This window comes from Phytophthora parasitica (genome assembly GCF_000247585.1).
Source record: "Phytophthora parasitica INRA-310 unplaced genomic scaffold supercont2.25, whole genome shotgun sequence".
Taxonomy (NCBI): domain Eukaryota; phylum Oomycota; class Peronosporomycetes; order Peronosporales; family Peronosporaceae; genus Phytophthora; species Phytophthora nicotianae.
Window position 1 is genome coordinate 598954 of NW_008649011.1, and position 22027 is coordinate 620980.

General features: G+C 49.3%; 8 protein-coding genes across 17 annotated transcripts; 4 read left to right on the forward strand and 4 right to left on the reverse strand.

Annotated features, from left to right (window-relative positions):
* On the forward strand, nt 1–839 carry PPTG_11873 (hypothetical protein). Its single transcript, XM_008907070.1, has 3 exons — nt 1–164; nt 250–252; nt 330–839. The coding sequence occupies exons 1-3, from the start codon at nt 34–36 to the stop codon at nt 619–621; spliced, it is 426 nt and encodes a 141-aa protein (XP_008905318.1). The 5' UTR covers nt 1–33; the 3' UTR covers nt 622–839.
* PPTG_11874 (40S ribosomal protein S2) lies at nt 631–1835 on the reverse strand. Its single transcript, XM_008907071.1, has one exon. It carries the CDS (start codon nt 1725–1727, stop codon nt 942–944), a length of 786 nt encoding a protein of 261 aa, XP_008905319.1. The 5' UTR covers nt 1728–1835; the 3' UTR covers nt 631–941.
* A 230-nt stretch (nt 1836–2065) lies between these two features.
* PPTG_11875 (hypothetical protein) lies at nt 2066–5015 on the forward strand. Its single transcript, XM_008907072.1, has 3 exons — nt 2066–2250; nt 2325–2436; nt 2504–5015. Exons 1-3 carry the CDS (start codon nt 2152–2154, stop codon nt 4912–4914), a joined length of 2622 nt encoding a protein of 873 aa, XP_008905320.1. The 5' UTR covers nt 2066–2151; the 3' UTR covers nt 4915–5015.
* PPTG_11876 (hypothetical protein) lies at nt 4902–6289 on the reverse strand. Its single transcript, XM_008907073.1, has one exon. It carries the CDS (start codon nt 5922–5924, stop codon nt 5127–5129), a length of 798 nt encoding a protein of 265 aa, XP_008905321.1. The 5' UTR covers nt 5925–6289; the 3' UTR covers nt 4902–5126.
* On the reverse strand, nt 6288–8494 carry PPTG_11877 (hypothetical protein). 3 transcript variants are annotated; one of them, XM_008907076.1, is made up of 6 exons: nt 7799–8494; nt 7609–7734; nt 7477–7547; nt 7105–7425; nt 6794–7030; nt 6288–6714 (listed from the first exon to the last, which is right to left on the reverse strand). In XM_008907076.1, exons 1-5 carry the CDS (start codon nt 8447–8449, stop codon nt 6991–6993), a joined length of 1209 nt encoding a protein of 402 aa, XP_008905324.1. In that variant the 5' UTR covers nt 8450–8494; the 3' UTR covers nt 6288–6714; nt 6794–6990. The 3 variants fall into 3 exon arrangements, with proteins under 3 accessions (XP_008905324.1, XP_008905322.1, XP_008905323.1); XM_008907074.1 differs by having other exon boundaries at nt 7095–7425; XM_008907075.1 differs by having other exon boundaries at nt 6288–7030; nt 7095–7425.
* A 243-nt stretch (nt 8495–8737) lies between these two features.
* Nucleotides 8738–12656, forward strand: PPTG_11878 (hypothetical protein; the record flags this gene model as incomplete). Its single annotated transcript, XM_008907077.1, has 1 exon — nt 8738–12656. One exon carries the CDS (start codon nt 8738–8740, stop codon nt 12512–12514), a length of 3777 nt encoding a protein of 1258 aa, XP_008905325.1. The 3' UTR covers nt 12515–12656.
* Nucleotides 12657–12683: 27 nt separating this feature from the next.
* PPTG_11879 (hypothetical protein) lies at nt 12684–19311 on the forward strand (the record flags this gene model as incomplete). The annotated part of the gene is made up of 2 exons (XM_008907078.1): nt 12684–13119; nt 13188–19311. 2 exons carry the CDS (start codon nt 12684–12686, stop codon nt 19100–19102), a joined length of 6351 nt encoding a protein of 2116 aa, XP_008905326.1. The 3' UTR covers nt 19103–19311.
* Nucleotides 18979–21187, reverse strand: PPTG_11880 (hypothetical protein). Of its 8 annotated transcripts, XM_008907086.1 has the most exons (9): nt 20470–21187; nt 20318–20400; nt 20088–20261; nt 19926–20006; nt 19801–19851; nt 19620–19728; nt 19459–19563; nt 19325–19395; nt 18979–19260 (listed from the first exon to the last, which is right to left on the reverse strand). In XM_008907086.1, exons 1-9 carry the CDS (start codon nt 21113–21115, stop codon nt 19195–19197), a joined length of 1386 nt encoding a protein of 461 aa, XP_008905334.1. In that variant the 5' UTR covers nt 21116–21187; the 3' UTR covers nt 18979–19194. The 8 variants fall into 8 exon arrangements, with proteins under 8 accessions (XP_008905334.1, XP_008905331.1, XP_008905332.1 ...); XM_008907083.1 differs by having other exon boundaries at nt 19459–19728; XM_008907084.1 differs by having other exon boundaries at nt 19926–20261.
* Between the last annotated feature and the right edge of the window lie 840 nt (nt 21188–22027).

Below are 22027 nucleotides of genomic sequence, written 5' to 3' on the forward strand. Positions count from 1 at the left end.
ACAGCGACACTTGTCAGTGATCGACTTTGCGAGATGGAAGACTCATCGGCGTACTGGAAGGGCCTATGGCACGGCATGCTGCTACTGCTCCCCGTGCTCACCTTCCTCTATCGTAAGTGGAAGGTGGCTGCCGAGCGATCGGCAGTGCAACAGCCGGTACTCGGGTACGAAGGCCAATATTGCGTTAACGTTACTCGTTCGGGGTGAAACTCTCTAATCACGCTGTGTTGCCTATTGATTTATCTACAGAACGTACGACCCCACTTCGTTTTGGGGGTACTTGCAGGTCAACGCTTGTTTTCAAGATATTCTAATGCGTGCTGCTGTAGGTCCTTCATGAATGAGTTGTTTGCGTTCGAGGTGGTGCTAGTCGCAGGTGCAGAGCTTAAGGCGGTGCGTGATCAGCTCAAGGCCGCCGAGGAGGCAACACCAATGAACGACAAGAAGGTGCAGGCGCTCAAAGAGCGAGTGGTGGACGTCGCCACCGTACTACAGAAGAAGTTGGAGACCATCACGCCCATCGTGTCGTTCCTGCTGGAGCAAAGCGTGGGCGTCATTAAGGATCACCACGCCAACACATCGGAAGGTGAAGCAAACGACGAATCCAAGAAGGACAAGTAAGATAGCTCTGGCTTGCATCGTAATGTTACGAAGTCAATTTGCACAATGTTACGAATAGAAAAGGAGAATCTAGTAGAAGACGTAATCGCTTTCTTTGTATTGAAGTCACTCAAGGTCGACACCTACGCACCGTAGCGTCGCCCCGACGCTCTCCCCGAGCCACTATCACTACAAATGAAGGAGGTCGACACCGTCGCACCGTAGCGCTTCAGATCCACGCTTTCCTCCCTCGCTAAACCAACTTACGCTTCACAAATCGTCCTTGTGCTTGACCAAAACAGAGTTTACTGCCGAGCAGACTTCAGCACCAGAAAAGCGCCTTACTTCTTGATGGCGGTCTTGGCCAGGAAGTCAGTGTGCTCCTGGTACGGCGAAGGGCCGAACGTGTGCTGCTCCCAGAGGTCCGGGGTCAGGTACGCGTACGTGGCACGCAGAGCGTAGAAGGTAGCCTTGACGAAGTTACCCAGGGTACGCGTGTGGCCACGGGCCGAGGTGTAGCAATCCTCAATACCGGCCATACCCAGAAGCTTCTTGGGCACGGGGGCGGCACACAGACCGGTACCACGGGGAGCCGGGATGAGACGCACGCGGACGGAACCGCACTTGCCCGTCACCTTGTTGGGCACGGTGTGCGGGGCACCGACCATACGGCCCCAGTAGCCACGACGCACGGGCACAAGCGAGATCTTGGCCAGGATGATGGCGCCACGGATGGCGGTGGCAACTTCCTTGGCGCACTTGACACCAAGACCGATGTGGCCGTTGCTGTCACCCACAGCCACGAAGGCCTTGAAGCGCGTACGCTGACCGGCCGTGGTCTGCTTCTGCACGGGCATGATCTTCATGACCTCGTCCTTGAGCGACGATTCCAGGAAGTAGTTGACGATCTCGCACTCCTTGATGGGCAGCGAGAAGAGGTAGATCTCCTCGAGCAAGCCGATCTTGCCCTCCTTTACCAGGCGTCCGAGCTTGGTGACGGGCACCCACTCCTTGGACTCCTCACGACCACGGCCGCGACCACGGCCGCGACCACGGCCACCGCGGCCACCACGGCCACGGCCAAATCCTCCACGTTCTCCAGCGGGCGCAGGTGCAGCGTCAGCCATTGTCTTCAGTAGTTCTCTGCTTCTTTGGGGCGAAATGAACGAATAGCTGCTCAATCTCGACAGCCCCTTGCGTAACTTGCTCTCCTCCAGTCACTGTTGGATGTAACGCGAAGGTTGTTTAGACAAATGTTGCGTGAACTGAAAGTTACTGCAAAGTCGCACGAATTCTTTACCAACATTCCTTCGAGCAACATAGAGGGCAGAAACCTATAATATCTGATCCCTGCTACACATAATAAAACTTTTAGTGTTAACTTTGGTGAACACAAGCCAACCAAAACTCTGCAGTAACATATCCTTCCCAATACTATTTTTCTATTGAAACGCACAAACAAACTAATTCTGGAAGGTGTACTTGTTGACTGGGCAACAACGTGAGGCTCGCAAAAGGGGGCAAGCTCTCAGTTTTGTACTCCAAGCGAATATGATGCTGGCCGCGACGTCGACGCAGCGCCTGCGCCGCGAGGCTGCCTCGGTGCTGCGTGACCCTCGCAACGCGCGGCATCTGCACTTGCTGCAGCAGGTCCGTCTTCCTAGCTCAACCCAAGATACTTCACTAGTAGATTTCCTAATCTTTTTTTTATTCTTCGCTTACAGCAACTGGGAAGCTCGCTGCAGCGCAATGGAATGCGTGGAGTGCTCCGTGGTGTCCAGCAGAACCCGATGATGATGCGTCAAGTGCTGCAGTCCACGCGCCCGCACACGTTCCGTACGTAATAATACAATGCGTCATTTATGGCAAACGCAGCTAAACAATATTGTCATTATCAACACAGTCCGAAGGACGAACGCGGACAAGCCGCTGAGCTGGGCGACATGGCTTCAGGAGAATATCCCCAAAGGTTTCGGTCGTTTCTACCCCAAGAACGGTGCTAGTGGCGCTGGCAAAGCCGGTGGTCCGCCCAAAACTGCCCCCAAGACAGGTGAGAAAGGAGCTGGAGACGTCAAGAAATTAAGCTCCAAGACAGCAGAGAAAAAGACTGGAGGCAGTGGAGGTTCAGGAAGCGGTGGAGGCCCCAACGGCAAAGATGGCATGGCCTACCTGGTCCCTCTGGCAGTAGCTGCCCTGTTCCTGTCAGACTTGGCATCTATTGACAAGCCAATGCAGGAAATTACGTATCAGGAATTCCGCAACACTTTCCTGGAGTCTGGACGTGTGGAAAAGCTCGTGGTGGTCAACAAGAAATACGTCAAGGTGTTTCTAAACGACATGGCAGGTGCAACGCAGCCAGTTGGAGCGAGCTCTACGCACGGCAATGCCAATGATTTCTCGGACTGGAACGACCCTCACGCTAAGGGACACCACGAGCATGACTTTGCTGAGTCAGACCGTCAACCTAGCAGTGGCCGAGGAGTAAGCTTGCCTGGTTTGGGATCACGTGGTGGCGCTACTGGACGCCCCATCAACAGCCCGACTTACTACTTCAACATCGGCACTGTGGAAGGCTTTGAGCGACAGATTGAGCACGCACAACATCAGATGGGTATTCGCCCTCACGACTATATTCCCGTGCAGTACACCAACGAGATTAGCTTCACGACGGAGCTGATGAAGTTCCTGCCGACTATTGTGTTGATCGGCTTCCTGCTCATGACCATGCGTGGTGTCGGCGGAGGAGCAGGCGGCGGTGGCGGCGGTATTGGCAACATCTTCAAGGTGGGCAAGAGTCCGGCCAAAAAGATCACCAAGGAGGACATTAAGATCTCGTTCAAGGACGTGGCTGGCGTGGATGAAGCTAAGAAGGAGATCATGGAGTTCGTGGACTTCTTGCGTAACCAGAAGCGCTTCACGGAGCTCGGTGCCAAGATCCCCAAGGGTGCTCTGCTTGTTGGCCCACCCGGTACGGGTAAGACGCTGTTGGCTAAGGCCACAGCTGGTGAGGCCAGCGTCCCGTTCTTCAGCATTTCCGGCTCGGATTTCATTGAAATGTTCGTCGGTGTGGGTCCGTCTCGTGTGCGTGACCTGTTCAAGGAGGCTCGTGCCAATGCTCCGTGCATCGTGTTCATCGATGAGATTGATGCTGTGGCGCGTGCTCGAAGCAAAGGAAACTTCTCGGGTGGCAACGATGAGCGTGAGAATACTCTGAACCAGCTGCTGGTCGAGATGGATGGCTTCAACTCGAGTGAGGGTGTTGTGGTGCTCGCTGGTACGAACCGAGCTGATATTCTAGACAAGGCTATCCTTCGTCCCGGTCGATTCGACCGGCAGATCACCGTGGACGTCCCGGATATCAAGGGCCGTCGCGAGATCTTTAAGGTGCATCTGCAAGGCTTAACGCTCGATGGCAACGTGGACGACTTCGCACGTCGGATGGCTGCACTCACGCCTGGTTTCGCGGGTGCTGAGATCGCGAATATCTGTAACGAGGCTGCTATTGTGGCCGCACGACGGAATGGCACCAACATCTCGTTCAAGGATTTTGAACAGGCTACCGACCGTGTGATCGGAGGACTGGAGACCAACCGCATCATGTCTCCGGAGGAGAAGAAAACGGTCGCATACCACGAGGCTGGACACGCTGTGGCTGGTTGGTTCTTGGAGCACGCTGACCCATTGCTGAAGGTGACGATTGTGCCGCGTGGCAAGGGATCGCTCGGTTACGCGCAGTATCTGCCAAAGGAGGTGGCTCTGCACAGTCGTGAGGCTTTGACGGACATGATGTGCATGGCTCTCGGTGGTCGTGCGTCGGAGTTTGTGAACTTTGATGGTCGCATCACAACCGGCGCGTCCGATGACCTTCGTCGTGTGACCCAGATCGCCTACTCGATGGTGCAGTTGTACGGTATGAACGACCGTGTGGGCCAGCTCTCGTTCCCTCGGGAGGAAGGAGCGTATCCGGACAAGCTCTACAGTGACAAGACGTCCGAGATCATGGACGAGGAAGTGCAGAAGATCGTACACAACGCGTACGAACGCACCAAGCAGCTTCTGATGGACAAGCAGACGCAGCTGCATGAACTGGCCGAGGAATTGCTGCAGAACGAGACTATCAACCACGGAGACATCGTGCGTGTACTGGGTCCTCGTCCGTTTGGCGGTAACAAGACGTACACGGAGTTCGTGGAGGAGTCCTGGAAGGATGCAGACCAATATGAAGCAGACAAGGCCAAGGCACCCGAGACAACACCCGAAGCGAAGGATAGTGAGACCGAGTCCAGTGAGGACGAAGCTAAGGACGAGAAGTAGACTGGTAGCCTAGCCACTGATAAACGCACTTGTCCTGCACAATAAACGAACCAAGAGGAACTCGTGTCTTGTACATGTAGTTGATTGCGTTGCTGCCCGCAAGCCTATATACAGCCATATCCTTTACACTAATGAAGGCCTCCTTCTTGAACCTCATTTTTGGGAATTCTTATAAAAAAAGGGCACATGCAACGATCTTCTTCTCTTCTTGATCACATCGAGTTGCGGTGCTGGTAGCCGTTTCGGAACGTGAAGGCGCGCTCGAGGTGTGACGACAGGTTGAGGGTGCGGATAACTTCCTTGAGCGGCATGCGCGTCACGTCGATGTCGTTGATAGCGCACAGCACGCTGCCTTTCTTGACGAGCCCAGAGTTCTCAATTGTGCTCTTCCTGCCGTCGTATTTACGGACAAATCCGTCCACTACAGGAGCGCCGGAGTCGTCGCGATCCACTTGTAACACGAGTCCGCATGGTCCGGGAGGCACGATGATTGTGATGAGTGGGTTGGCGCGCTGTTTCCAGTCTTCCTCTGTGACGGACTCGTCGTCGTCGTCGCTCTCCTCGTCTGGGAACGCATACGAGTTCCAACCGCGCTGTTTGCTTTGCTTAACTGCGTCCTCGTCACTGCCCGAGTCCCTGCTGCTCTCTGTGGTGGCTAAGCTGCCTAATGCCAAGCGAGAGCTCAGTAGATTGAATTTACTGCGAGGACTCAGTGGCGGTTCCTGTAGCTTGGCTCGGAAGGCGTCGGCGTACGCCTGGGCGTTGCCACCGTACGTGCCGTCGCTTCCTTCGTCGTGCGCGTCGTCTGACAGCGCGTACGTCTCACCGCGACTCAGTAGAAGCGAACTGTGCTCTGGATGCTGGAGATGATGATATTTGGGCGGGAAAGCGCCATATTTGCCTACAACGGCAGCTACACGACCGGTCTTGAGACTGCCTAGCCGGTCGTAGCCCAAGCCATTGAGCCCTTGGTCTTCCGGGCCGCCACACGAGCACAGCGCTGCACCCATGATAAAGTCTCTTGTGGATCTCGCTTCGGTTTGTGGCGTGTGTCTGCTGAGTTGGATGGGAATTTATCGCACCGTGATATAGACGAGGCGGGACCATAGATGTGGCCTTTTTTGGGACTATTTTTCTCTCAGCTGCAATGAGCGGCAGTTTCGTGGACTATATTGCGGCCAGATATCTTTACATGTATCTAGGCAGGAGCTCACGTCGAACTTGTAAATGCCAGCAATGGCGTTAGGGTGTTAGACGTAGCGTTGCGCTGCTCATAGCAACTCATGCTGCCGGTGTCTGAGCAAGGTCTCGTCGGGTTGTCCACGCCAGTGGGCGGAACAGTTCAGGAACGAGTCGCACGCAAATTTGTGATTTGCGCAAAAAGGGACTGCACTCTGTAAACGAATATCCTATGGTTGTTGATCTATGTAGAATTGTTTGTCAGTACTGTTCCTACAGTTGTATCTTATTTGGACGCATAGATTAATACAGTCAGACATCACCATGAGTGGTAGAAGAAATGCGCCAAAACGTTCTCTACTTGAACAACCAGTTCTCTTCTCCCACGCGATGGCTACACAATTCAGGGGGCTGAGTTTTTCTCTCTTATCGCCACATCGGAAATGGGTGCGCCTCAGTGTTAAACACGATCTCATCAAGCGCCAGAATGTCATCGTCCGAGAAGAGCAGGAAAAGATACTTGAGCGTCTCCGCGATGAAGAAGCTTTCCATCGGTCCTGCCATCGTTGTCAGCTCGCCGTACCAAACATTTGAAGTACTGCGGTAGCCACCTGCTTCAACCTGCGGCAGAAAAAAAATGTTACGGGGTCGATCTGAATCCGGTGAAAACTCTAGAATCTAGACATTTCGGACCACGCACCTTGCTCTGCTTTTCAAAGGCTTTCATGATGGTACGGCCGTGCTCCCGATAGATTTCGTCGCCTGTGACTCGATAAAGGATCATCAGACTCTCCACAGTCTCGGGTCGCAAGATATTGTAATCTTGCTGCGGGAAAGCAATCAGTTCCGGTTGCGTTCCTTGGATGTCATCTGGATTCACTTGGGCAGCGAACAGAGTCATTTCAGGTGCCAGTTGTGACGCCGATTGGAGATACATCTGCTCAAAAAAAACTCGAGTGAGTTGATAATTACTTTGACAAGAAAGAAAAAAAAAAACTTACCTGAACGCACGTTTCTGTGAGCTCCTTGGCTAGCTCGAGATGTGAGGTTGGCATACCGTGATAGTATCCTAGCGCCAGCATTCCCGGTACAAAGCAGGTCAAATGCTCCATGGCAGGCTCGAGTTCTCCAGTCTCAAGTAGTTTGCCGACAAACGCGTAGTTGGACGGATAAGAGCGCCCCACTAGCTCAGCTTTGATCCCTTCCACAGATCTGACGTACATTTCTCTAAGCTTGCTGTCCTGCTTCCCGGTGAGCAACCATTGCTTCAAAAGATATTCGTAATGGCTGTCGCCTAGAGCACCCAAGGATATGACGGCGCCTTGCTGCGGTCTAAACATGTTTTTAGTGGCAACCAAGCAACAACGCACAAGAAGAGCTTACTCTAAAAACTTCCAGTCCATCCTCACAGGGATCAACCCGTTCGAGTAGTTCGTCTCGACTAACTTGGCCATCTAAGTAGTCGTACGTGGATTAGATAAAGATAAAACAAAATGGAACCAAGCATTTACGTACAATGTTGTTGACGTGCTTCACCTGGAGCAGGAACGAGTCATTTTGTGTAGCATGTGCGAGGTACTCGAATTCCAGTTGGAAGGTCCCAGCCTCTGACAAATGCGGCTCTCCGTAGCTTGTATACCCCTAGGGTAGCCATTCACGAGTTAGGCATAGCAATACTATTCCTTCACATACACACTCCATCTACCTGGAGATCAACAGTGTGGCACGGAACAGAAGCTCTACAGGTAAACCCCATCTGGAGAGCTCGTCCCAGCTTATCAGCGAGACTCAAAAAGTGCTTTTCTTCTGAGAGGTAGTACGCAGACAGCAACCCTCCGAGAGATCGAATGGTGATCTCAAAGAAACTCACAATGCTGTCTTGGAACATGATGTCGCTTAGATTCGCCTTGATCCACGCACTGGCCTCGTCAAACTCCTCGTGCAACCCCATAATGAAGAGCGTATCGAGTGAGTCCACAGTCGTAAGAGCCATGTCGTGGCCATACACAGTTTTTCCTACAAGTGTCGGCATACTGAGATAGTCGCTCCAGCCTGCAAACTTGCGGTATCCATGCCACGCATGACGCGTCATGTTCACCACCATCTTCTGGTCTTCATTGAAACTCTCGGTGTGTTTCTTGTAGAACTCTCGTTGGCTCATGCCCATTCTATCAGAACGTCGACGACGTGACCGGAAGAACTGGCGGTATCCTCTCCCCCCAGTCAGCGCAGGCAGGTAAACCAGGTGGGAATAAGTCAACAGAACGAGACTCGACACTGCCAGCGCTGCCACCATCGACCATAGCAGCTTCTGCCTCGTTCCGCGCTTCGCCGCAGCTCCGGAGTTGTGCTTCATCGCCACGGACAAATGATTAATGAATGATTAGAGATTGCTACATTGTAGGTATAACTTACTTTTACACGTGTATTGACGTCAGTGACATTCCAGCTGAACCGCCCACATCATTTTTTTTTCTTTTTTCGCTTAGAAATTTGTATGACATACTTCAAAAAGACACTTTCATCGGGACATGAAAATGACCATCACTCTTGAGAACTTCAACACGCTGTTCTAATTCTAGTCGCACCGTGCCATGCTGTCGCTGCCTCTGCCCATTCCGACGCCTCTTACCCGTTCATCGTGATGACGTCTGCCCATGAAGGGCCTGGAGCTGGAGCAATATCTGCTCGTGCGCGTGACCTGCACCGCAAACTACTGGATCGAGTGCTTCTCCGCAGTGATACACAGAATGTAAAGGACGTGTTCCGGCGTTATGATCGAGAACGAGCAGGTGTATTAACGCTGCAACAATTCAGGGCTCTTGTCCGTGACCACGACTTTCTAGACACTGATGCAGAGTTACTACTGCGTCATATGGGAGCCAAAGACCAGAGCGTGTCGTTCCACGCCTTCATGGGCGATGTACAGCTCGGAACTGAGCAGAATTATCCGCCTAAGAACGCCAACACCAGCAATTCTCCCAAGAAAACACAGCAGCTTTCACAGCTGCCTGAACAGAAGAAGAACGCGCAGCCTCAGATCAAGAGTAAAGCAAAAGGAACAACGAGTAAAGGCGGTAAGCCGGTAGTTGAAGTGGTACAGGACCCAATGGAAGCCATCCGCACTAAACTGCGCCAACGAGTTATGGGTCATAGTAAATCTATCCGTGAAGTATTCATGGAGTATGACGCTGATGGTAGCGGATTCCTCGACTACGAAGAGTTCGGGCGCTTCATGGCCAAGTACGAGTTCGAATCTGAGGAAACGCAGATTATTGTCGACTATCTAGACCGAGATCACTCTGGAACGATTGACTACGACGAATTTGCGGCAGGATTACTATTCTATCGGCCCCCTGTGCCCGCTCCAGTTGCCCCTGGACACGCTCAAGCACCTTCACCGCCGAAAGCTGCTGATAAAGTTACTGCGCAGAGAGCGAAGCCTCAACTATCACAAGCTCAACCTGTACGAACAACAAAAGTATCGAAAGAGACCGATTTTCAGCACATCCTGGCTTCGATACGGAGTAAATTGGATGAAACACTGAAGAAATCCAAGCAGAAAACTGGTCAGTCTCGCGACATTAGAACGGAATTTGATCATTATGACGTGGACGGTAGCAATAGTCTGGATCATCAGGAGTTTGGAGCGCTATTGGTCGGACTCGGTGTAAAGCTTAAAGCAGCTGAACTTCGCGCAATATTGCAGGAAATCGACCCTGACGAGGAAGAGAGGATTGATTTCCAGACAATTGTGAAGTTACTAAACGTTCCTGAAAGTAAACCGACAAACAGTAAACGTTTGAAGAAGGAGAAGCAGGAACAAAATAGATTAGAGGATGAAGTTCTCGCGATATTTAGAAAATATGACCGCGACGGCAGCGGAGAACTGGGGTACGAACAATTTCGGCTCTTAATGCATGAATACGGGGTAAAAGATGATAGCGAGATTGATGCTATGATCGATGAAATCGACGTAGATGGCCGCGGCTCCATCAGCTATAGTGAATTTGCACGAGCGTATTCTCGTCGGATAAAGCGTTCTTTGAAAGTGGATAACGATATTTTCGCTACGTTTGATAAATATGACCGCGATGGAATTGGCCAACTCGACTACACGGTCTTTCGTCGGCTAATGTACGAGTATGGCGTGAAAGATAATGCTGAAATTGACGCACTAATTGATGAGATCGATGAAGACGGAAGTGGGTCTATCAGTTCCCAAGGATTTAAGCGTGCATTTGATAACCAAAGGATAAAACCCTCTCTGAAAGCAGACAGTGAAGTTCTAAGCACTTTCAAGAAGTGTGACGATGATGGCACAGAAGGGGAAGAACACGAATTTTCACGTAAGGCGAGGCTAAAGAACAGTGAACAAATGAATGCGTTGGTTGGCAAAATCGACAGAAATGACCGTAGGATAAAACCTGCACTGGCAAATTCTCTACAGCGCCTAGACCAGGCATCTGACGCTAAAAACAGCGATGAGATACGATCAGAAAAGACTGCAAAGAAAGCTTCTCAAGAGGAGAATGATCGAAGTGCCAGGTCGCGATTAGTTGCGCTGCAGGAACAAGAATTGCAGTTTATGGAGCGAGTACTTCGACGGCATAATTCTATCGAGAACGCTTTCCGGGAATTTGATCACGACGGTAGAAACGAAATGGACTTTGAACAATTTCGAGATTTCATGGGCCAGTACGGGATTACAGATGAGGCTAATATTTCCATGCTACTCAAACGGTTGGACGCCGACAATTCCGGAACGATTGATATCCACGAATTCTTATCAGTATTTAATGCCCAACGTCTCGCTCGTCATAAAGGAGGCGCTGCGAAAAGTTTTGCTCGGGATAATAAACGCCAGAGTACAGTTGCAACTTCGGGAATCGCAGAGGAGAGCTTGGTGACGCAACCTCCAGTACATATAGGTACTAAAGGTGTTGAACATGGCGATAAACATCAACATGCAGGTTCAATTCGTGGAGATCAAGGCGCTATAAGGCGAAATGTAAAAGCCGAAATTACTAGAGATCCAACACGTATATCGGATGCAAAAAGCACAAATAAAACGGGTAGTGCTGCTCGATTAAGAGAGCTTGAAGAGAAGTGGATTCGTGGGGCCCTGGCTGGCCATGAATTCTTGCGGTCAGCTTTTGCTAGTGTGGACCGCAACCAGGACGGTGAAATTACTCGTGACGAGTTCCGCAAACTCATGAATCAATATGGAATTCGAGATGAAGGAGACATTGCCTCATTGATGAAGAAACTGGACGTCGACGGGAATGGATGCATCGGATATGAAGAATTCGAAAGCGTTTTCCACGAGACTCGAGTGGGTAAAGTTCCAGCACCTCGACGAAATTCGGCGGCCAAACCAGTCGCTGTAGTTGAGTCGAAGAATGCTCGAGGTGCGCGCATGCGAGACCTTCAGATTAAGTGGATGAAGCGCGTATTGAGTTGTCACGATTCAATTGAGTCAGCGTTTTACCAGTACGACGGTGATGGCAATGGCGAGTTGGATCACGATGAGTTCCGTCACTTTATGAAGAGATACGGCATTGTGAAGAATGACGATATCGATACGCTGATTAAACGTCTTGATACGGACGGATCGGGGACGATCTCGTTTGAGGAATTCTCTGTAATCTTCAATCCGCTGAGGATAAACCCTGGCTCTACCGCTGAAGGAATCAGTGCGATGGCAGCCGCTGCTGCTGAGGAAATCTTCGACCCGGAGGAGCTGGAATCCATTTTGGAGATCGAACGCGAGCTGGCTCAGCGTATGGCACATCAAACTCGTGACTTGCGCTTAGCATTCCGCAAATTTGACACCAACGGCAACGGTCTGCTAGAATACAAAGAGTTCCGCAGTGTATTGAAGTCGTATCGGCTTCCAGAAATGGAGATCCGCAAAGTCATTCGCCACCTGGATCGTGACGTATCTGGGTTCATCGACTACAAGGAATTTATCGCTGGATTTGGTTCCCTCAAAGAAAGCGGCGTAGCTGCGCCGGTACCTCAGAAGAAAGTTGAGAAGCGTGCGTCACCTGAAAAGGGAAAAGCGAAGCCAAAGACTCACGTTCGTCGCTCACCAGCCAAGCCACAGCGTTCTAAGACGCCATTACCAGAAAATCTAAAGAAGACGATGCTTGAGCGGATACTCGCGATTCATGGAACTGTACAAGGTGCTTTCCGCGAGTATGACCTTGATAAAGAAGGCAGTCTCAACGAGGCTCAGTTCGTGAAATTGGTGCTGGATTGTGAATTTTCGAGAGACGAAGCAGCTCTTCTCCTCGATATTTTCGATCAAGATCAATCAGGAACAGTAGAATACCAGGAATTCTTAGCCCAACTCGTCGTAAAGGGGACACAACAGAGCCAAATAAGCTTGAAGTCAAGTACAAGTCCAGCATTGTAAGATAGACGACGTTCCACGCAAAGTGTCCTAGATAAGATTTTATTTTGGATTTTTTAATTACACTTCAACTTGGGACGGCTCAATTCGGACACAGAAGATCCAATCATTCTGAAAGGTTGCATTGAAATATAACCAGCAAAAGGTGCAAAAGGCGTTTAGTGTATCCACGATGGAGGTGAGGGATACATCACACTGGCATCGCAAATGGATTGTATTACTGGGGATACTAGGATGGCTGTTCCTCTATCGCTATCGAGTCACGGGTTTCCTACTCTCCAAGGCCGTCACATTCCAGTTATCCAAATCTCGTTCGCGCAATTCCAAACTAGTTCCTGTTACGGTTAGAGTGGAACGAGTGTCCCTCCAGCCATTAAGGTTTTTCAATGTAGAGCTCAGTAGCAATGGATCCAGTTGCTGGCGTGTAATCCTCACGAAAGTGGAAGTACAGAGCCACGTAAAGGAGTTCTTTGAATCGTTCGGCCTTGTCAAAATTTGTGTCTTGGCGATTGATGAAATAATTGGAGATGTGGAGAAAATCGATGAAGAAGTGCTAAGGGATGCTCTTTTACCCAAGAAAACAGTCGCGAGGGATGGAGGCACTCGACGTGAGTATGAATTCTGCGAGTTTTGATCTTTTTGGTACTAACGACGTCTCTTCTCTCACTGTGTCTAGCCAAAATGAATCCGATTTGCTACATGCGTTTTGTGGATCTGACAGTGCAAAGTATTCGGCTTCGAGTCAATTGTATGGAGACGATGACTAAGTTCTTGTGTCAAGGACTTTACGTTGGAATCACCGACGTGTTTGTGCAGCGCGACATGTTACAGCTGAAGGTGCAAACAAAGTCGATGGCTATCCACAGCTCTCCTCAGGTTGACGGCCAAGTGGCAACGAATGACGAAAGCGACGGAAGTGATGGTCTGCGTGTGGATATCCCTAACACCAGTGCTGTTTTGGACCTAAACTTGCGGAACCAGCGCTTCCTTGGGTGTAAGGTGACTGGGTGTGAAGAGCAGACAACCAGCTTCACGGTCTCGACTGCCTTTTTAGAGCGTGCGCTTACAGCAAGGAATGAAGTTATCCGAAAGGGATTAGCTGTTGTCGGCGATGTGAAATCAAATCGTTCGGGAGATTTTGCTGTACCGCCAGTTACTCCATCTGAGATTGAGATTGACAACTTTAGTATCAGCATTACAGTTGTGAACGAAGTGGAACCTGGTGGACTTATCCCAATACAATTCTGCGCTGACGTTCGCAAGCTGAGAATTCTGAAACAGCTCGAGTCCTTGAATGAGAGTTGCACTGAAAACGAAGTCTTGGAATCTCCAGCAACACGTGACGAAGTGAGGATTCAAGTAGAAGCTCTGGTCCGGAACGCGCGTGTTCACAACCTAGCATCAAAAAGAAAAATGGTATCCGTGTGCTCCATCGAGGTACATGCAAAGCAAACAGCGCTGAATCGCGGACTTCTTACCGGAGCTTTCGAAAAGATTGATATCTTCTTGAGTCACCGCTCTGAGAAGATATTCCGCTCTTTAATAGCAGCTCAGGAACGTGTGAAAAAATGTCAGGTCGAAGCTAAAAGGATGCTATATCCAAGCATAATAGCTAGCGATCGACTCACAGCGCACGAGAAGAAAGACCTCATTAATTGGGATGCTGAAATCGAAGTTACTGCTTGGATGCTGTCATTCAAAGCCTTCGCTAAGGGCGGTGGAACAGACGACTTCACTGTTTATGGAATGGCTACATCGATCCAAACTCCACTAGCTCCCGTTCGAGGAGATAATGGCTCGTCGTTCATCATACGCTCTATAGCAGTTCAGCACATTACTGTTGACGTGGCGCCAAATGGACTTAACCCGCATTCGGCGGTTTTTGGAGGGGTCAAATTGAGTCCAAGTACTTGTTTAGACCCAGCTGAAAAAGCCAAAACAACTGAAATGTCTGTCAAGTTCGAGTTCGTCTCGATCAATGGTTTACTTCCGGATAATCGCGAAAACTCTAGTCGATTCCCAGCGATATATCTTCACGACGTGAAAGTCGATCGTAAAGAAAAGATAACAGACGAAGTCTCAGAAGTGGATATGGATATTCACCTGGAGAATACCAACGTGAAATGGCCCTACCGGGAACACAAGGAGTTTTTACTCGAATGGGCCGCGACTAAAAACATAATTGATCAGCTGGATTTGCTACTGTCAAGTTCGTCAAAGAAAATTCGGACACCAACTGACCAAGCAGTACCGAAAATACTGAGTACAAACGTTTACTCGAAAGACACAGCTATAGATGTGATGGATATCCCAGGTGTGGCACCCTCAGCCGCTTTTTGCCTAACGGAAACCAAGGTGAATCACCGAGCAACGCAGCTATGTGTTACCACTGCATTCAACTCGGCAAACGCGAGTGTATGTTGGGGAGAGAAGCCGTCAGCAATTACGTTGACCAATGTTTCTTTCCAGAACAGAAGCAGTATTGGGCGACAAAGGTACCTGACCAAGGTCCCAATTCAAAGCGACATTAGATGCAGCTCACTGAAAGCACATCTTCGTCCTCAAAGTCGAATGTTACTTCTGTTTCTGCGTCTCGACCAACTCACCAGTGGATCATCGGACAAGACAAATGCCGTAAAACAAACTTCTGTTCAAGGGATCTCTTTCGTTTGTGGGAAATTTACAATTGAGCTGGAAGATGCAAAAAATGAGACTGCAAGTATTGAGTTTGACAACCTTGGCGTCAAAATGACTCGATGCACCCCACGAGAAGTTCCAGAAACCATCACTCGGGTTTCTCAGTGTCTGGAGACGGAACTTACTGGACGGTCTTTTGCTGAAGTTGCACAGCAAGTTATGACTGTGGAAGGGACAGCTTCTGCTAGTGCAATTACAGCTGTGATACCGTTGAAAAGGTTGGTTGAGTTGCAGGACACAGAGCTGCATTTCTCGATTACAGACGTCGAGTGGAGTCGATTGTTGACATGGGAAAACGACTTAGTAGTGCCGCGTACCACGAGTTTTGACTTAAGCATGTTGACAGAGAGAATTCACTTGGCCATGGAGAGAAAACTCTTTGATTCTTTGTTCCGCTTGATCCCCATTCTTCAAGAAGCTTTCGATACCAAAGAACCGCAAATACATGATGAAACCATAGCTGAGCAGCCAAATTTCCGCCTACGTTTCGTTGGGAACGTCGACATTGCTTTTCAAAATGCTGAGCTTACGTGTCCTTATGGTGATAAAGATGGTCGAGAACAAATTGGGAGTAAAGTGACGCGGGTTCTTCTCGGCGAAGTAGCGTTTAATCTGCGCCAGTTCCAAGTCATGGGGTTCAAGTGTTCTCCTCTGCGTGTCATGCTCGAAGACGCAGACTTCATTGAACGCATCGACACGAGGATTCGTAGCGGTGATGACTCATTGCAGCTTCTTTTTATCCCCGAAGTCAGCGTCAGCACATTTATCCACTGGCAGCACGGGATTCATTACGCTGGCCAGCTCCAGTTTGCCTTGTCTTCAGAAATCGCACTGGGACATACACACTCGTACGATCCGCCAACTCACGTTCCTATTGTGGATGAAGCTCTAGTGTCTTTGAACTGGGATTGTGTGGTCCCCTGGCTCATCTACATGATAACCGACGATAATGGCGAATATCCCGTTGAAAACTCGATCAAAGCGAGTTCAGATGAAGCCAAACGCGTACAATGTGTGGGCGTACAATGGGATTTATCCGTCAATTCAATCCAGTTCGCTTGGTGGGATACAGCGACACAGGACATCGGAATGCTTGTAGTGGCGAACGAGTTTCTCACACATGGGCTGATACGACTAGATAGCTCGGAATCAGACGATGTGAAGCAGGAATGGAAGCTCTGGGAGGCGACAGTGTATCTTCATTTGTTCCGAGGATATCTACTCCATGTCGAGGACGACTTTGTCGCTGGTGAGAAGAGTATTCCTGAAATTCTACCTTTCGGATCGGAAATGGCATCAAACTTCTCGTTGGAAACAGTTGGAACCAGTTATCGAAACTCGTACACGCCTGATGAGGACGAGAACTGGGAAGTTCTCGATGAACAAGTGACCGTGATGTTCGCTCCGTCAAACGCGACTATTTTCGAGAAAATGCACGACGCATTTGTCCCGATTGATTACGAGTTCGGCATCTCAACTCGTCCGAAACTTGTAAAGCAAGACACCCCAGCGATACGACTTCCAATGCTACATGTTCCGAGCTCCGTGCGGAGATCTTCTGCAGCGATTTCTCCGCCTAAATCGCCCCGATCTGCTAAAAACTGGACGCAGAACATTAAAAGCAAATTGTCACTACTCAATCGCCGATCTGCTTCGATGGATAATCTCTTCCTGAAAGACGGGTCTTGTCCGATTCAAGTGGATTCCATGAGGCTCCTCTGGACGCTTCAAACTCGAGACAGCGTTTTTTACATGGTTTCTACGACGGTTGATAGTCTTCGATTGATCTTGGACACTAAACGAAATGCTGGAAACATCGACGGAGCACGTGATGTGGCTGAACCAGCGCCACTTTCGCCTCCGAAGCGAACAAAACGCAGTAGCTTTCGACCTCCTTCCGTCGTGTCCAATAGCTCCGATGTCGACACTAGTGACACCATCGTTAAGACCGCAAGATTCGGAAGTCGTCGAGGCAGCACTCGAGATACGCTGCTAGACTTATTGCAGCAAGGAAAACTCGGTATGACCCAGGAAGACCGCGAATCATCGTCAAAATCTATCGACGAAGAGTCTGAGTCGACACGTGAAAGTATCGGTGAAGACAGTAGCGACTATGCCGCTCCAAAAACCGCGATTGCCATGAAAGCTTACACTGTCGATATCCACGACGTACAGATCAATGTGCGCGAAGAAAACACACGAAGTAACGTGCTGGTAGCGTCCAAGCACATCCACTTTGAGATCGGCACTGATGCGAGCGATACCAACACAATTGCGAATGTAACTTTCGACAATGTTACGGCTCATGTGGCTCCAATTGACGTGGATATTTCAGCAGGTGTGTTGTGGTACTCGCACTCTAATACTGGTCCAGGTTCGGCCTTGCTGAAGCAGATTATGGAGGAATGCTCTCTCACCAGCTCGTACACGCACACACAAAGTACCGGCGCCACTAGCACCGAAGTAGATTTGTCGTTCTTGCAGCCCTCCACTGATAGACATCAGTTCTATCAGCTCATGAACGTGATTCGACATGTGCTGCTAGCGCCACCGTCAGTAGCCAGACGACCCAAGCGCACGTACACTCCGAGAACGTATTCAACCGAGTCTCCGTTTCTGATGGAAGGCAGCGACATCACGGTATTCACCCCACCAACTACGACAAACACCTTGGCAGCGTCGACTTCAGCGAAAAAACTCCACGTTCTGCTCGAAGAAGAGTTGAGAAATAGAGAAATACGTACACGAGGGACGTCTTCCCGGTCCAAAGCGACAGCACTGAAAGCGATTTCGTTCAAAGTCGTCGGGATGCAGTGGAAATTGCGGTTAAGTCCCGAAATTACTGGCGCTGATCACGAGTTTGTTGGGATTCGCATCACGGGGTTCACAGGTTGCCACACGTACTTTACCAACCACTGTACCAAGCTAACGTTGAATCTCCAATGGCTTGAGATAAATAACTTGCACCCCGGGCCTTCATCAGTTGCTTTCGAGGACCCCACTGCAGTGCTGAAGGCGAAACTTCTTGTCGATAAACGCCTTGAGAGCAGCACCACTGGAAACCAGAAGGGAATGCTGGTCGTTCGTGCAGAAAGTGGGCCGATCGTACGAGTTCATGGCCAGAAACTGCGAGTCCTGGAAGTCTTGGAAGTCAGTATGTTCCCAGAAGTATCCAACATGATCGTCATCCAGCTCGCAGCAGATTTCTACGAACTCATCTACAAATTCTTCTTCGAGAACATTTCTCCAACTCCGCAGAACTCCGAGCAAGTGTTTCTGGGTCGAAAGTCCACCTACGGACCAGCGTCACCCACAGCATCGAGCAGTACGTCATCGCTGGGTCCAAAAGGTGGCAGCTCTCCCTTCACCAAGTCTCGGATGTCTCAAACTTCACCACAAAACTCGCTGCGTCCGCTGCGCAAGAGCAACTCGGCTAACAGTATGGTTGCTGAGTCTGCTGGACCAAACTCCCCGAATTCTATCTCCAGTACTGACGAGATACCCGACGAAAGCGACTCGACAGCTACGGATGACTGCGAGTTGTTTTACGTAAAATACGTGCGAGTGGGGAACGTTCGTCTGCGAATCAACTGCAATGGCTTCTTCGTCAACTTGAGTAACTTCGACTTGGATCTCCCGCCGTATATTTGCCAGAGCAAACTCTGTACGAGTAAAAAGCTGCTCCAGAAGTTTGAGTCGCATCTGAAATGGTACATCACGAAGGAAAGCGCTTCATCAGGACTCTCCCAGTTCAAGAACAAACTGCTCAAATGGACTCCGGCATCTTCGTCTACGGATGGCAAGAAAAACGACAAAAGTAAGAAGCAAGAGGAAGATACGGCGGCTGCGAACGCCCAGGTCTTGTTCGGGCCATACTCCGGGACATCAACATAAGCCAAGTTCATGTATTTTGGCTAAAACACACACGATATGTGGCACATTTCGGCGTACCAATGCGACGAAATGGTGCCGTCACGACTGAATTCTTACAAAATGCACTCGAGGCACTCCTTGATGCGTCGGATGAAGTTAAAAGCACCTGTGTCACGGGGCTAGCAGGCAAATATACCGGTTAGATACACTGAATAACTACTAAACTAAACACAACTCAAATACCTCAGTGAACCCGCTGTCTTTGCGCGTCTGCATGACCTCGATAAACTCCTTCGTGGACAAATGTCCATCCCCTGTAGCCATGTACAACATTGTTAGCTTCATAAAACACGAAATAAACACAGGATAGTACCCACCGTCGAGGTCGAACAGCGCAAACAGAATGTCAATCTGCAGAGGAGTAACTGGTTTCGTGTTCTTGCTTGCGCGCACTGCTGCTCTCGTAGCTCGGTGGAATTGCTCTGCAAATGATATGAATAATAAGATGATGACCACCTGTTTGTAAAAGCAGGAGTACCTTTGTTCACTCCGTGGGCTTGCATAACAAGATCCATAGCCACCTTCAGCTCATCCAGATGTTCGAGGAACACGTTGAAGTCCATGAACTCTTGTTCCGTGATATGTCCCTATGATTTAACAGCGCAGACTATATTAGATCATTCTTGCAGCTATCGCTGTGAATTCTTTAGCAAACGAACGCTTAGGTGCTGCAGTTTGTCCACGCGCTCGACCCACTGTTCGATATGACGCTACAAACATTCACACAGAGCAGCAATTAATGTTGCAGTCAATATCAGCATACTTTTAATAAACTACGACGAACCTGGTCAACGTGTGAGACCAGGAACATTCCGAATTCACGAGGTGAGAGAGTCCTGTCGCCATCAACATCATACTGCTCGAAGTGATCCGTCGTCAAGGAGAACTTCGAATAAGTACAAAAAAAAACCTCAAATAGCAAACAAAATGTAGGTGTGAAGGATATCTGAATGCGCATGATCTCCTGCATCAGCTCGCGACGGAATGTGCAGAACTCGTCGTAAGACAAGGACTTGGTGGCCAACTCGCCGAACAAGTGCTTGAAGATGGGTACATCGTCGTCGTGCATTGAACGATCCTGACGACCCGCAGGCGTGCGCAGCCGCATCAACTCCATGATCTACACAACAAAATTAGTTTTAAAAACTACAAAATGAATAATTCGGCCACGCCCACCTGCTTGAATTCCCGGTGGTCCAGTTTGCCGTTGTCGTCAGTGTCGAACATCTTGAACGCCAACTCAAACTGCCGCTCCGGAACTACACAAATTGTAAAAAATATATATATAAAAAAATACTTCGGAAGTAATAAATAGTAGAATAACTTACTCGCTAGTAGCGTTCTGAAGAACATATACTCTGCGTAATTGATGAGTCCATCGCCGTCCGCGTCCACCATGTCGAAAAAAGTTTTGGGACGTTGCGGTCCTCCGTGCATGACCACGAACTGGTCGAACTCTGCGTTGGTGACCTGTAAAGCCTTGAGCGTCTTGATGTGTGTCTCAAAGTCCACGTGCTCGTCCTTGAATGCCAGCAACTCTTCGACCTCTTTCTTGGACACATTGGCATTGTCAATTAGGAGCTTCTGCACACGTCGCAGATACTCGTCGGCCATATCTTTGGGGATCTTATCGGCACTCGCTTTGGCGTTGAATTTCGGATTCTTGGAGGCGATGGGGGCCCCGTGACGGTAAGTGTAGGGCGTCACAGCTCGAGCTAGATCGTCTCTTGTCATGAAATATTCTTTCTCGATCTCCACGCTTGAGAAATACTCGAATACACGCTCGGGGGAACTGAATTTACGCAAGCGGTTTTCGTAGTTGCCCACGGTACGCTCCGTGAATGTCGGTTTGTCGAATTGGGCGGCCTCCAGACGCGTGGGAGGGGGACAGGACATAGCGGAGAAGCTGCTGGCGACCGCAAAGGCAGCCACCGCTGGTGACGAACGCAAGGAACGCAGCAGCAAGCGCGACATAATATGCAACGAGGGGGTGTACTGCTTCAAGGCAATAATGGATCGACTAATTGTGGCTTTTGTGAACTTGTAAGATCCTAATCTAAAATTTTATTTTTCTATTTCCTTACCAAATAATTATTTTCCGCCTAAATAAAACATGTTGATGGTAAGATAAAATTTCAGTTTGTCAAACCTAATCTAAATTTTTATCTTACGTTTTTCCTTACCAAATACTTTATCTTACTGGGCAGACAATTGAGTAATCATTTGTCTGCCCAGTAAGATAAAATATTTGGTAAGGAAAAGAGTAAGATAAAAAAATTATGCCAACCAGTTCCTTACAAGCCCTAATAACTTAGTTCCACATTCCACTTGAGCAGTCCAGAACATACACTTGTCCTCAGCTCGGGGTTGCGAAGTCTGCCTACCCATAGCAAACGAAGCTTTTTGACGCATTATCCCAACTGGGCATTTTTGTTTGTATGGGACGGTTTCTAACAAAGTTCATTTTTCATTACAGCCCTATATCAACTTCGTTCTGATTGGCCGACAGAAGGCGGCAGCCTAATAACACATAGTGCCAAAAACTTGTCGGTACGTATGCTGATTGGACAGGATGGCATTCAGACGAAAAAAACCCATTAAAATGTTAATGGGTTTTTTTTGTCTGAATGCCATCCAACGGCAAATCGACATTTTCATCGAAAGTTCTACGATGTCTATTTTATTACTCAACGAAACTTGTAGAACCCCATTAAAATTTTAATGGGTTTTTTTCCGTCTGAATGCCATCCCGGCTAATCAGATCTCTCGAAATATTTGATGACTGAGTCAATTTTTAAGCGTCGTTTTGTTTTGGTAGCTGCAAATCAAAAGGAGGGGCAAAGTCATATATTGTATACTAAGTAAAGCGTGAAGCGGTATCAACAG